General features: G+C 45.8%; 4 protein-coding genes across 9 annotated transcripts in view; 2 read left to right on the forward strand and 2 right to left on the reverse strand.

Annotated features, from left to right (window-relative positions):
• JPT1 (Jupiter microtubule associated homolog 1) overlaps positions 1–12,970 on the forward strand; it is a 135,996-nt gene that overhangs the window by 116,862 nt on the left and 6,164 nt on the right. For all 4 annotated transcript variants that reach the window (XM_050764504.1, XM_050764503.1, XM_050764501.1 and 1 more), the window contains exons 3-5: positions 5,512–5,654; positions 6,550–6,647; positions 7,535–7,553. In XM_050764504.1, the coding sequence (XP_050620461.1) occupies positions 5,512–5,654; positions 6,550–6,647; positions 7,535–7,553 (260 nt within the window). The remainder of the gene's footprint in view (positions 1–5,511; positions 5,655–6,549; positions 6,648–7,534; positions 7,554–12,970) is intronic.
• MRPS7 (mitochondrial ribosomal protein S7) overlaps positions 1–12,970 on the reverse strand; it is a 172,036-nt gene that overhangs the window by 115,124 nt on the left and 43,942 nt on the right. The window lies entirely within an intron of this gene.
• ATP5PD (ATP synthase peripheral stalk subunit d) overlaps positions 1–12,970 on the forward strand; it is a 221,631-nt gene that overhangs the window by 92,674 nt on the left and 115,987 nt on the right. The window lies entirely within an intron of this gene.
• ARMC7 (armadillo repeat containing 7) overlaps positions 5,167–12,970 on the reverse strand; it is a 43,136-nt gene continuing 35,332 nt past the window's right edge. Inside the window, exon 3 of the mRNA XM_050764488.1 lies at positions 5,167–5,751. Coding sequence (XP_050620445.1) covers positions 5,681–5,751 — 71 coding nt within the window. The 3' untranslated portion in view covers positions 5,167–5,680. The remainder of the gene's footprint in view (positions 5,752–12,970) is intronic.

Genomic DNA, 12,970 nt, shown 5'->3' on the forward strand with positions numbered 1-12,970 from the left:
TCCTTTACAACTCATTTCTTTCAGGTTTACAAGGTCAAAAAAATTGGGTAAAATTCAAAAAAATAAATTGGTGATTACTGGGATAGGGAACTTGAGTAGCACAGGAAACTGGTTGCTCCCTTTCTGTTTTCTTCCCAATGAGATAATTTTTTCAGCGGACAGGAACAGATTGAGCCTTGGTTTTTCATTTTGTGTTGTGAGGCCAACTTTCTGCCGGTTAGACTTCAGTCGTCAGAATGATAATGTGTAATCTGGGGTTTTATTCTTTGGGGTTGAGTTCATATTAGTGTTTTGCAAAGAATTTCAGTAATCAGGTCAAATGAATCCTCACACTTAGTTTTTTCATATGTACATTTGAAATGTGAGACAAATGAGTTTTGATCCTGTGGAATGAATGTTTAATTCACCTTTTGCCATCAATTTCTCTCCAGTATTGTGCTCTAGGGACTGTAGTCGCATTGTCATTTTATTGTCTCTCTACCTTCCCTTTTTCTATAATCTCACCTAATTCTCATAAACTTAATTTTGTCCAATAATGTTCTCCTGGCCCCATAAACTCGTTATAAATTTAGTCTGGTAAGGAATGATCTGCAAAGATATACGGAAACTTCGGGATTTAAAGAGAGAAGAAAGAAAAGGAGTAATTTTTAAAAAATCGTTATCTACAGTACATGGACACATTTTTGTTCAGTCTTAAATATATAATCCTGATTTAGTTGTCATGTATGATTCTGAAAGAATAGTAGGATCCTAAAACATTGAGATACTTTCTGCCTTATGATCTACATCCTTTGTTTGGGGATGTCTCACTATTACAAATGGTCTCTACAACACTGACGTCATCCGAGTTGGTGACTACCTGCTATTGCAGGAGGAACAGAGACCTTTAGAAAGTTGGACTGATTAGAGTTTTGACTTGCTCTTACGCTGGTGTTTGGGTACTAGTGTCTTTTTCTTGATTTTTTTTTTTTGTTTTGGAGACGGAGTTTTGCTCTTCTTGCCCAGGCTTGAGTGCAATGGCGCAATCTCTGCTCACCTCCGCCTTCCGAGTTCAAGCGATTCTCCTGCCTCAGCCTCCCGACTAGGTGAGATTACAGGCATGCACCACCACACCTGGCTAATTTTTAGTAGAGACAGGGTTTCTCCATGTTGGCCACGCTGGTCTCAAACTCCCGACCTCGGGTGATCCGCCCGCCTTGGCCTCCCAAAGTTCTGGGATTACAGGCGTGAGCCACCGCGCCCAGCCTTATTTTTTAAAATTAATTTTTTTTTTGAGACATAGTCTCACTCTATTGCCAGGCTGGAGTGCAGTGGCATGATATCCGGCTCACTGCAACCTCTGCCTCACAGGTTCAAGCGATTCTTCTGCTTCAGCCTCCCGAATAGCTGGGACTACAGGCACATGCCACCATGCCCAGCTAATTTTTGTACTTTTTTAGTAGAGACAGAGTTTCACGACATTGGCCAGGATGGTCTCAATCTCTTGACCTCGTGATCCGCCTGCCTTAGCCTCTCAAAGTGCTGGGAAAACAGGCATGAGCCACCGCTCCTGGCCTTAATTTTATTATTAATATTATTAGAGACGGAGTCTTGCTCTTTTGCCCAGGCTGGAGTGCAGTGGCACGATCTTAGCTCACTGTAGCCTCCGCCTCCTGGGTTCAAGCGATTCTCCTACCTCAGCCTCCTGAGTAGCTGGGATTACAGGTTCGCGCCACCACACCCAGCTAGAAGTGCTATATATTCTTAGAAAAATGTTTCTTGGCCGGGCGTGCTGGCTCACACCTGTAATCCCAGCAGTTTGGATCTTACTACGTTGGGAGGCGGGCAGATCACAAGGTCAGGAGATCGAGACCATCCTGGCTAACACAATGAAACCCCATCTCTACCAAAAATACAAAAAATTAGCTGGCCTCGGTGGCAGGCGCCTGTAGCCCCAGCTACTCTGGAGACTGAGGCAGGAGAAAGGTGTGAACCTGGGAGGCGGAGCTTGCAATGAGCTGAGATCATGCCACTGCACTCCAGCCTGGGCAACAGAGTGGGACTCCGTCTCAAAAAAAGAAAAAGAAAGAAAGAATGGCCAGGCCCGGTGGCTCACGCCTGTAATCCCAGCACTTTGGGAGGCTGAGGCGGGTGGATCACCTGAGGTCGGGAGTTCAAGACCAGCCTGACCAACATGGAGAAAGCCCGTCTCTACTAAAAATACAAAAAAATTAGCCAGGCATAGTGGCGCATGCCTGTAATCCCAGCTACTCGAGAGGCTGAGGCAGGAGAATCGCTTGAACCCGGAAGGCGGAGGTTGCGGTGAGCTGAGATCGCGCCATTGCACTCCAGCCTGGGCAAAAAGAGCAAAACTCCGTCTCAAAAAAAAAAAAAAGAAAGAAAGAAAAATGTTTCTTATTCAAACTGCCTTTTGAAGAAACAAAACCAGACCCACTCGTATCACCAGTAAAGGAATTGAATCAGTAGTTAGAAAGTCCTTCCGTATTCTGTAATTACACAGGCAGTAGGAAAACAACAAAAAAAGAAAAAGTAAAAAAAAAAAAAAAAAAAAAAAGTTGGCCGGGCTCGGTAGCTCATGCCTATAATCCCAGCACTTTGGGAGGCCGACGCAGGCGGATCACCTGAGCTCAGGAGTTCAAGACCAGCTTGACCAACGTGGTGAAACCCTGTCTTTACTAAAAATGCAAAAATTAGGCTGGGCGCGGTGGCTCAAGCCTGTAATCCCAGCACTTTGGGAGGCCGAGACCATCCTGGCTAACACGGTGAAACCCAGTCTCTACTGAAAAAAAATACAAAAAACTAGCCGGGTGAGGTGGCGGGCGCCTGTAGTCCCAGCTACTCGGGAGGCTGAGGCAGGAGAATGGTGTAAACCCGGGAGGCGGAGCTTTCAGTGAGCTGAGATCCGGCCACTGCACTCCAGCCTGGGCGACAGAGCGAGACTCCGTCTCAAAAAAAAAAAAAAAAAAAAAAAAAAAAAAAAAAAATTAGGCCAGGTGCAGTGGCTTACGCCTGTAATCCCAGCACTTTGGGAGGCCAGGTGGGCGAATCACCTGAGGTCAGGAGTTGGAGACCAGCCTGACCAACAAGATGAAACCCCATCTCTACTGAAAGTACAAAAGTTAGCTGTTTGTGGTGGCGGCGGGTGCCTGTAATCCCAGCTACTAAGGAGGCTGAGGTAGGAAAATCGCTTGAACCCGGGAGGCGGAGGTTGCAGTGAGCCGAGAGATTGCACCACTGCACTCAAGCCTGGGCAACAAGAGTGAGATTATGCCTTAAAAAAAAAAAAAGAGGCCGGGCGCGGTGGCTCAAGCCTGTAATCCCAGCACTTTGGGAGGCCGAGACGGGCGGATCACTAGGTCAGGAGATCGAGACCATCCTGGCTAACATGGTGAAACCCCGTCTCTACTAAAAATACAAAAAAAAAAAAAACTAGCCGGGCGAGGTGGCGGGCGCCTTTAGTTCCAGCTGCTCGGGAGGCTGAGGCAGGAGAATGGCGTGAACCCGGGAGGCGGAGCTTGCAGTGAGCTGAGATCCGGCCACCGCACTCCAGCCTGGGCGGCAGAGGGAGACTCCGTCTCAAAAAAAAAAAAAAAAAAAAAAGAAAGAAAAAAAAAAAGAAAGAAAAAAAAGTATTTCCATAAAACCACCTGCATTTTTTGTTTTGAAAGGTGGCATGAGGAGTTAAATTGAGTTTTTCCAAGGAGGAGACAAATTGGTCAACCTATGGCAGGAAGATTTGGAAATGTTAAAAAATATATTACCATGTTGGAACAGAGAGCTATAGATGATGTTCAAAGGAATACTGACATAGACCATGCCATGGAATCTTCTACTTAATTTCTCATACTGACTTTGTCCTCATGGGTAGTTACTTAAGTTTATTGTGAGAATAGTGAGGTACAAGTATGTAAATGGCTTTTTAGTGAGGTTGAGATAGAAGAGACTATCATCAGCTCTTCTTGGGCTTCTAAATTGGTCAAGCCAACTTGTGTGTGTGTGTGCGCGCGCATGTACGTGTGCATGTGCGTGTAAGTGCATAAATGATTAGAGATGGGGATCTTACTATGTTGCCTAGGCTGGCCTTGAACTCCTGGGCTCAAGCAATCCTCCTGACTCAGCTTCCAGAATGACTGGGACTACAGGGGCCTGCTACTGACCCCCAAGTTATTTATCTAGTTGAAAATAAGAAGGAAGTGATTTTTGGCCGGGCGCGGTGGCTCAAGCCTGTAATCCCAGCACTCTGGGAGGCCGAGGCGGGCGGATCACGAGGTCAGGAGATCGAGACCATCCTGGCTAACACGGTGAAACCCCGTCTCTACTAAAAAAAATACAAAAAACTAGCCGGGCGAGGTGGCGGGCGCCTGTAGTCCCAGCTATTCGGGAGGCTGAGGCAGGAGAATGGCGTAAACCCGGGAGGCGGAGCTTGCAGTGAGCTGAGATCCGGCCACTGCACTCCAGCCCGGGCGACAGAGCGAGACTTCGTCTCAAAAAAAAAAAAGAAGGAAGTGATTTTTTTAAAATATACATTTTTTGGCTGGGCGCAGTGGCTCACGCCTGTAATCCCAGCACTTTGGGAGGCCGAAGTGGGCGGATCATGAAGTCAGGAGATCAAGAGCATCCTAACACAGTGAAATCCTGTCTCTACTAAAAACACAAAAAATTAGCCAAGCGTGGTGGCAGGCACCTGTCGTCCCAGCTACTCAGGAGGCTAAGGCAGGAGAATGGCGTGAGCCTGGGAGGTGGAGCTTGCATTGAGCTGAGAGTGTGCCACTGCATTCCAGCCTGGGCGACAGAGCGAGATTCTGTCTCAAAAAATATATATATATATATTATTTACTTTTTACATTTTGAGACAGTCTTGCTCTGTCACACAGGCTGGAGTTCAGCGGTGTGAACAAAGCTCACTGCAGCCTTAACCTCCTGGGCTGAAGCGATCCTTCTGTCTCAGAGTCCAGTGTAGCTGGGATCACAGGCATGTGCCGCTACACTTGGCTAATTTTTAATTTTTTTTTATAGAGACAGGGTCTTGCTATGTTGCCCAGGCTGGTCTTGAACTCCTAGGCTCAAATGATGATCCTGCTTTGGCCTCCTAGAGTGCTGGGATTACAGGTGTGTGCCACTGTGCCTGGAAACGATTTTTAAATGAATAATAACAAGAAATGCTTCTAAACTTCTTTGCAAATATATTCAGCCAAGCCCAGTAGAGTAAGGTGCATTAGGTCTTTTGCCATTTCCAAAAAGGGGACACCAACCAGGCTGTTATTTGTGATGAGTTCCACACTGTTTGAGCTGCCTTGTGTGATCGATGACCTTATTACAAGTATTATAAAGCAGTACTTAGTATCTTAACATCCAGCATTGAATGTAGACGCTTTTCCTGTTAGCAGCTATCTGTTGTGGGGGTGAGGGAGATGAATGGGTGAGGAAAGTGAAATGAAAGTTGTCTGAAAAGATTTATGCCAAGAAATGTTTCAGTATGATCTGAAGTTGATGTTTTGCCATTATTTGTAGGGTTTTGCGGCCTCCAGGTGGTGGATCCAATTTTTCGTTAGGTTTTGATGAACCAACAGAACAACCTGTGAGGAAGAACAAAATGGCCTCTAATATATTTGGGACACCTGAAGAAAATCAAGCTTCTTGGGCCAAGTCGGCAGGTACTCTTGTTATCTGTGCTCACTGTTCAAAGGGATGGGCCCAGCATCAACAGCCACAGATGCAGCCTGGGCACCAACATGTGCCCCCGCCCCGTGTCTAAAAAACAAAACAAAACAAAAATTAGCTGGTGGTAGTGGCAGTGTGCCTTTAGTCCCTGATACTCGGGAAGCTGAGGTGGGAGGATTGCTGAGCTTGGGAGGTGGAGGCTGCAGTGAGCTGTGATTGAGCCATTGCCCTCCAGCCTAGGTGACAGAGTGAAACCCTGTGTCAAAAACAAACAAAAGAAAAACCAACTACAGCTGGTTTTGAACTAATAACAAAATCTAGCTTAATGGTAATAAACAACAGTTTAGACTTAGCCTGAGAGGAAAGAAATGGGAAATACTGAGAGGCTATGTGATGTATCAGAGTAAGGACTGAAGTCAGACTGAGTTAATGTTTAAGTGATCAGCTTAACTTCCTTAAGACTGTTTCCTCATTTCATAATATGAGACTAACACATAACGTCAATTGCTGAAGTGTGTTTTTTTTTTTTTTTTTTTGAGACAGAGTCTCATTCTGTTGCCCAGGCTGAAGTGCAGAGTGCAGTGGTGCCAACTTGGCTCACTGCAACCTCCACCTCCCAAGTTCAAATGATTCTCCTGCCTCGGCCTCCCAAGTAGCTAGGATTACAAGCATGCACCACCACATCCAGCTAATTTTTATATTTTTAGTAGAGACAGGGTTTCACCCTGTTGGCCAGGCTGGTCTTGAACTCCTGACCTCAGGTGATCCGCCCACCTTGGCCTCCCAAAGTGCTGGGGTTACAGGCATGAGCCACCATACCCAGCCTGAAGTGTTTTGCTTTAGAGTTTTTCTATTGTATTTCTGAAGAAAGTATATTTTGATTTTTAGGTGCCAAGTCTAGCGGTGGCAGGGAAGACTTGGAGTCATCTGGACTGCAGAGAAGGAACTCCTCTGAAGCAAGCTCCGGAGACTTCTTAGATCTGAAGGTCAGTGTGACAGCATGAGGCCAGAAAGGCTTTGAGGTCAATATGATTCTGAAATTTGTACTAAGAGTTTCAGTTCTCCCACTGGAATTTTACATTGATGTAGTTAGGAAAGGGACTAGGCCATATTGATAATGGAAGATTGATAGTAAAATCATAGAAGTGTGTTAACATGGTCTCAGTCTGTTTCTGTATCTCTTTTACCATTAGGATTTGTTTTATCTCCCATATTGATTTTTGGAACTTGTGGTTCTTTCTCACTTCCTGTGTGTCTCATATATTGAAGTGTTTCTGAGTTCAGGGGCTGTTTTTTTGCAGATACTGCTTTGCGTTGAACTCCAGGAGACTAGTGCTGGCATTACCATTAGTTGTGTCTGCAGTTGAGTACTGCCACCAAGCCCCCCAGGGTGTGTGCTGCAAAGTGGAAAGACCCTGCCTGACTAAGCACTAAAGCCCTCAGAGCACAGTGAGGCGTCACCTGTCTGAGTGCCGAGAGAACTGGAGAAGGGCTTTGGAACTGATAGGGGTCCTTCCACAACTAGATGAGGGGAAAGGAGAGAGATGAAAGGATAGATTCACCAGTTTTCCATTCTAATAAAAGATCACTGAAATGCTAATTGGTGTTAGGTCATCAGAGGAAATGTTGGGTTTTTTTGTTTGTTTGTTTGTTTTAGATGTGGTACTGGCACTAGAGCAATTTATCATGCAGAATTTTTGCATAGCATTGTCCTAAGTTGGACAGAGGTAGCCGACTGACCCTGTACTTGATTGCATCACAATGAAATGTCACATTTGGTTTCCAGTAGATGTTAGCTGCTATGAACTATGACTGTTTTGTGTGTTCCAAAATTAAAATAGGAAGTAAATTTTTGAATTTTTTTCTTTTCTAGGGAGAAGGTGATATTCATGGTGAGTACTTCTGAAGACCAAATTTCTGGCTCTGTCCATGGTTTCAGGACAGATCTGAATCTTGATTTAAATCATGGGGAAAGAGACAGGGGAGTGAAACCTGGCCATGCCCCAAGTGTCGCCATACTCTGGGTGGAGAGGAACAAAAATGAAACTGGAAAGTTAGTAAACATGGTCACATTTTTAATCTGCCAGTAATGCGATCAGTGCTAGAAATGTAATAGAAGGGAAAAAAAAAAAAAAAACAGAATCCTTTAAAATTACATATATTGGCTGGGCATGGTGGCTCACGCCTGTAATCTCAACACTTTGGGAGGCTGAGGCAGGTGGATTGCTTGAGCCCAGGAGTTCAAGACCAGCCTGGAAACATGGCAAAACCCTGTTTCTATAAAAAAGTACAAAAATTAGCCTGGCATGGTTACACATGCCTGTAGTCCAGCTACTCGGGAGGCTCAGGTAGGAGGATTGCTTGAGCCCAGGACGTGGAGGTTGCAATGGGCAGAGATCACACCATTATACTCCAGTATGGGTGACAGAGTGAGACCTTGCCTTAAAAAAATAAACTAAACCAAAATATATGTATACACACACACACATATTAATCAGGTCAGTATTTGTTACACTTAATGAGAACTTTTTTTTTTTGAGACCAGGTGTCTCTCTGTTGCCAAGGCTGGAGTGCAGTGGGCAATCACAGCTCACTGTGGCTTCTTTGGGCTTAAGTGATCCTCCCACCTCAGCCTCCCGAGTAGCTGGGACTACAGGGGTACACTACCACACCTTGCTAATTTCTTTTTATTTTTAGTAGAGATAAGGTCTCACTATGTTGCCCAGGCTGGTCTCAAACTCCTGAGCTTAAGTGATCCTCCCACCTCAGCCTCCCCAAAGTGTTGATATTACTGGCATGAGCCACAGCGCCCAGCTGAGAGCTTTTTGTATTTATGTGGTTATTTATTACAGACTAGCCAAGTGCAGTATAGAGAAGAGGGGAAAGAGTAAAACAAGGAGGTTGATCTGTAACTATGAACAATCGAGATAACTCACACCAGCCAGAGAGAGCTTTTTAATATAAGCATTTCAAGCTCAGCTCACAAAGTTCATTTGTTTTTATAGGGAGGTGCTTATTCAGCAAGACATTGGTTACCTGCTTGGTGATTTTGTAAATGATGATTTAGGGGGCAGATGTAATTTTTCAGCTAACCATCCATATTACCAATTATAGGTGGAAATGAGCTGTGATCATTGACTTAATTATCTTAAATCTTGGAAGTATTTATTGGCATTTCTTTAATAAGTGCTAAAGAATTGCTGATGAACGCAAGGTTTATAAGTGTCAGGCGGTAGCAGTCGGTGAAGTGCAGCAGTCACAAGCCCTCTGGTCTAGACAGAGCAGCAGCTTCCTCTTAAGGCCTTTTCCTACCCTTATGTTTTGTGGTGTGCTCACAAGGACACACAGAAAGGTTGAAGAAGCAGATTCCTCTCTGCCTTCTACGCAGTGTTCTGTTTTTTGGTTGATTTTTTTTTTTTTGAGTTGGAGTCTGGCTCTGTCACCCAGGCTGGAGTGTAGTGGCAGGATCTCAGCTCACTGCAACCTCTGCCTCCCGGGTTCAAGCAATTCTTCTGGTTCAGCCTCCTGAATAGCTGGGATTACAGGCACGTGGCACCATAAGCCGGGTGCATGAGCCACTGCGTCCGGCCTCACAGTGTTTCTTGGTGGGGTTTAGAGGAGAAGCCTCTGAGCCTTTGGGAGCATTGCCTGGGTTCTTCCTTATAGGACCTGTTTAGGGGGAAAACACTCAGATGTGTTTTTCCTCTTTTTTCACACCACAACAATCAGCAACACAGAAGACACCTGTGACCAAATGTTGGGGGTTTCTCCCCACACACCAATCAGTGGACACCAGCTGGGAGTCCTCCAATCCAGTTTCTACACCCTCTACCAGAAGATAACCTCAGATTCAACAGGTTGAGGGTCAGTCCCACAAGACTGCCCCTTCCTTCCCATCAGTTGTAAGCCTGGGCCTCTGGAACTTCTGACTGACTGGCTTCAAGTTGGGGTTCCTGTGACTCCTTCTATGGTTTTAATTTGCTAGAGAGGTTCACAAAAAGAACTTAGGGAAACATTTATGTTTACAGGTTCATTATGAATATATGATACATATATTTTTCATTTTTTTCTAAACTGAATCTTGCTCTGTTTCCCAGATTGGAGTGCAGTGTCGCCCTCACAGCTCACTGCAACTTCAAACTCCTGAGCTCAAGCAGTCCTCCTGCCTCAGCCTCCCGAGTAGCTGGGATATACGTGTATGCCACCATGCCTGGCTAATTTTTTTTCTTTTTTGTAGAGATGTGGTCTCACTATGTTATGTTACACAGGCTAGTCATGTGATCCTCCCGCCTCAGCCTCCAAAAGTATTGAGATTACAGGCATGAGCCATTGCACCTGGGTTTTTACGAAGGATATTTGAAAGGATACAAATCAACAGCCCGGTGAGGGGATACATGGGGCCTGGTAAGGAAAGGTCCCAAGTGCAGGAGCTCCCATACCTTGGAGTTGGGGTGTGCCACCCTCCTGGCACATGGATGAGTTGTTGCACCTTCCTGTCAGCTTCCACATGTTCAATTATCTAGAAGTCCTCAGAATCCATCCTTTTGGTGTTTTTTTTGAGTTTTAAGACTGGGTTTTGCTCTCACCCCAGCTAGAGTGCAGTGGTGTAATCATGGCTCACTGTAGCCTCCACCTCCTGGACTCAAGCAATCTTCCCACCTTCGCCTCCCGAAGTGAGCCACCATGCCCAGCCCCTTTTGGGTTTTTTTTCTTGAGATGGAGATTCACTCTTTTTTTTTTTTTGAGATGGAGTCTCACTCTGTTGCCCAGGCTGGAGTGCAGTGGTGCGATCTTGGCTCACTGCATCCTCCGCCTCCCGGGTTCAAGCGATTCTCCTTCCTCAGCCTCCTGAGTAGCTGGGATTACAGGCGCCCACCACCACACCCAGGTAATTTTTTATTTTTAGTAGAGACAGGGTTTTGTCATGTTGGTCAGGCTGGTCTGGAACTCCTGACCTCAGGTGATCCACCCTTCTCGGCCTCCCAGAGTGCTAGGATTATGACTGTGAGCCACCGTACCTGGCCAAGTTTCATACTTTTTGCCCAGGCTGGAGTGAAATGGCATGATCTCGGCTCACTGCAACCTCCGCCTCTTGAGTTTAAGCAATTCTCGTGTCTCTGCCTCCTGAATAGCTGAGATTACACATGCACGCCACTACACCTGGCTAATTTTGTATTTTTAGTAGAGACGAGGTTTTACCATGTTGGCCAGGCTGGTCTTGAACTCCTAACCTCCAGTAATCCACCCGCTTTGGCTTTCCAAAGTGCTGGGATTACAGGCATGAGCCACCATGCCTGGCCCCTTTTGGTTTTTTATGGAGGCTTCATTACATAAGCATGATTGACAACTGTACAGAAATGTGATTAGACAAAAGGTTTGATTTCATACCAGTGGACTGAACAAGGAGACTCAGAAGGCCCATCTGTTCAGATTCTTGGCCTCTCCACGTAGCATTCCCTCCTCCAGGGTATGGAGCAGAACCCTCTGGCTTGAGGGTCTTTTGACCTGCCATCAGATTACAGTCCTGCCCTGGGCTGATAAAAGGAGGACAGAAGGTCACAAAGAGATTCTGTTTCCTGAGGGCTGTTCCTGAGGCTTAATGCACCCCATTATAACAAAAGACTGTATCAAGGGCTATGGGAGTTACTGGCCAGTAGCCATGGACAAAAACAGATTGTGTGTGTATATTTTCATCCATGTATGTATATGATAATATCATAGGACCAGTTACTTTTGCATTGGACCGAAGATGTGTGTATTAGTTACTGTTTGTGTTCTATTTGTACCGTTCTGGAAAGACTTCTGGAGGTAAAATCTAGGTTTTTTTATTCCACTGCTTGCTTCCTTCCTTCTTCCCTCCCCTCCTTCTTTGACAGAGTTTCGCTCTTGTTGTCCAGGCTGGAGTACAGTGGCACGATCTTGGCTCACTCCCGCCTCCCGGGTTCAAGTGATTCTCCTACCTCAGCCTCCCTGAGTAGCTGGGACTACAAGGCCCGCCACCACGCCCGGCTAATTTTTTTTTTTATTGGTAGTAAAGACAGAATTTTACCATGTTGGCCAGGCTGGTCTTGAACTCCTGACCTCAGGTGATCAGGCCTCGGCCTCCCAAAATGCTGGGATTACAGGCGTGAGCCACCAGGCCCGGGTGGTTCCACTGCTTTCTATATTCTGAATACTTTCACTGTCAGACCTTATTTAGCAACACTCAGGTAATCTTTATTCAATTATTTTGGCCAGTTACTATAACTAGAAGTTAGGGGAACCTGGAGAAATATGTCGACAATGTGTCATTAGTCCTACCACATAATTAATAATCTGTTCCCTGTTCAGTTCCCCTCACAGTTTTGTTTTTGTTTTTCTGAGACAGTCTTGCTCTGTCACCCAGGCTGGAGTACAGTGGTGTGATCTCAGCTCAATGCAACCTCCGACTCCCAGGTTCAAGCGATTCTCCTGCCTTAGCCTCCCAAGTATCTGGGACTACCAGTGTGTGCCACCACACCTGGCTATTTTTTGTATTTTTAGTAGAGACGGGGTTTCGCCATGTTCACCAGGCTGGTCTCGAACTCCTGACCTCAGGTGATCCACCCACCTTGGCCTCCCAAAGTACTGGGAGGCATGAACCACTGTGCCCAGCCTCGCTCAGCTGATTTAATTTTTAGCAGACACGGGGTTTTCACCACATTGGCCAGGCTGGTCACAAACTCCTAAGTCCTTTCTTTTCTCCCCCAGTGGTTACCTGTTGTTGTTTTTTCCTTTTTTTTTTTTTTTTTTTTTTTTTTTTTTTAATTGAGCTAGATCTGTTGCCCAGGCTGGAATGCAGTGGCACAATCTCAGCTCACTGCAACTCTACCTCCCAGGTTCAAGCGATTCTCCTGCCTCAGCTTCCCGAGTAGCTGGGATTAGAGGCATGTGCCACCACACCTGGCTAATTTTGTATTTTTAGTAGAGACGTTATTTCACCATGTTGGCCAGGCTGGTCTTGAACTCCTGACCTCAGGTGATCCCCCTGCCTTGGCCTCTCAAAGTGCTGGGATTACAGGTGTAAGCTATTGTGCCTGGCCTTTTTCCTTTTAAGTTTTTGACCTGATATATTCTGTGTTGTTGACTGCTGCAACTTTTAGTTCATCTGTCTTAAAATGACAAGGGGCACAATAATATTTTTTCTTTACTGAGACAGGTTCTTACTGTTGCCTAGGCCACAAGTGCAGTGGTACAATCGCCATTCACTGCAGCCCTGGCTTCTGGGTTCAAGCCGTCCTCTCGCCTCAGCTTCCCTAGTCGTGGGGGCTACAGCTGCATGCTGCCACAC

Source organism: Macaca thibetana, chromosome 16 (assembly GCF_024542745.1).
Source record: "Macaca thibetana thibetana isolate TM-01 chromosome 16, ASM2454274v1, whole genome shotgun sequence".
Lineage (NCBI taxonomy): Eukaryota > Metazoa > Chordata > Mammalia > Primates > Cercopithecidae > Macaca > Macaca thibetana.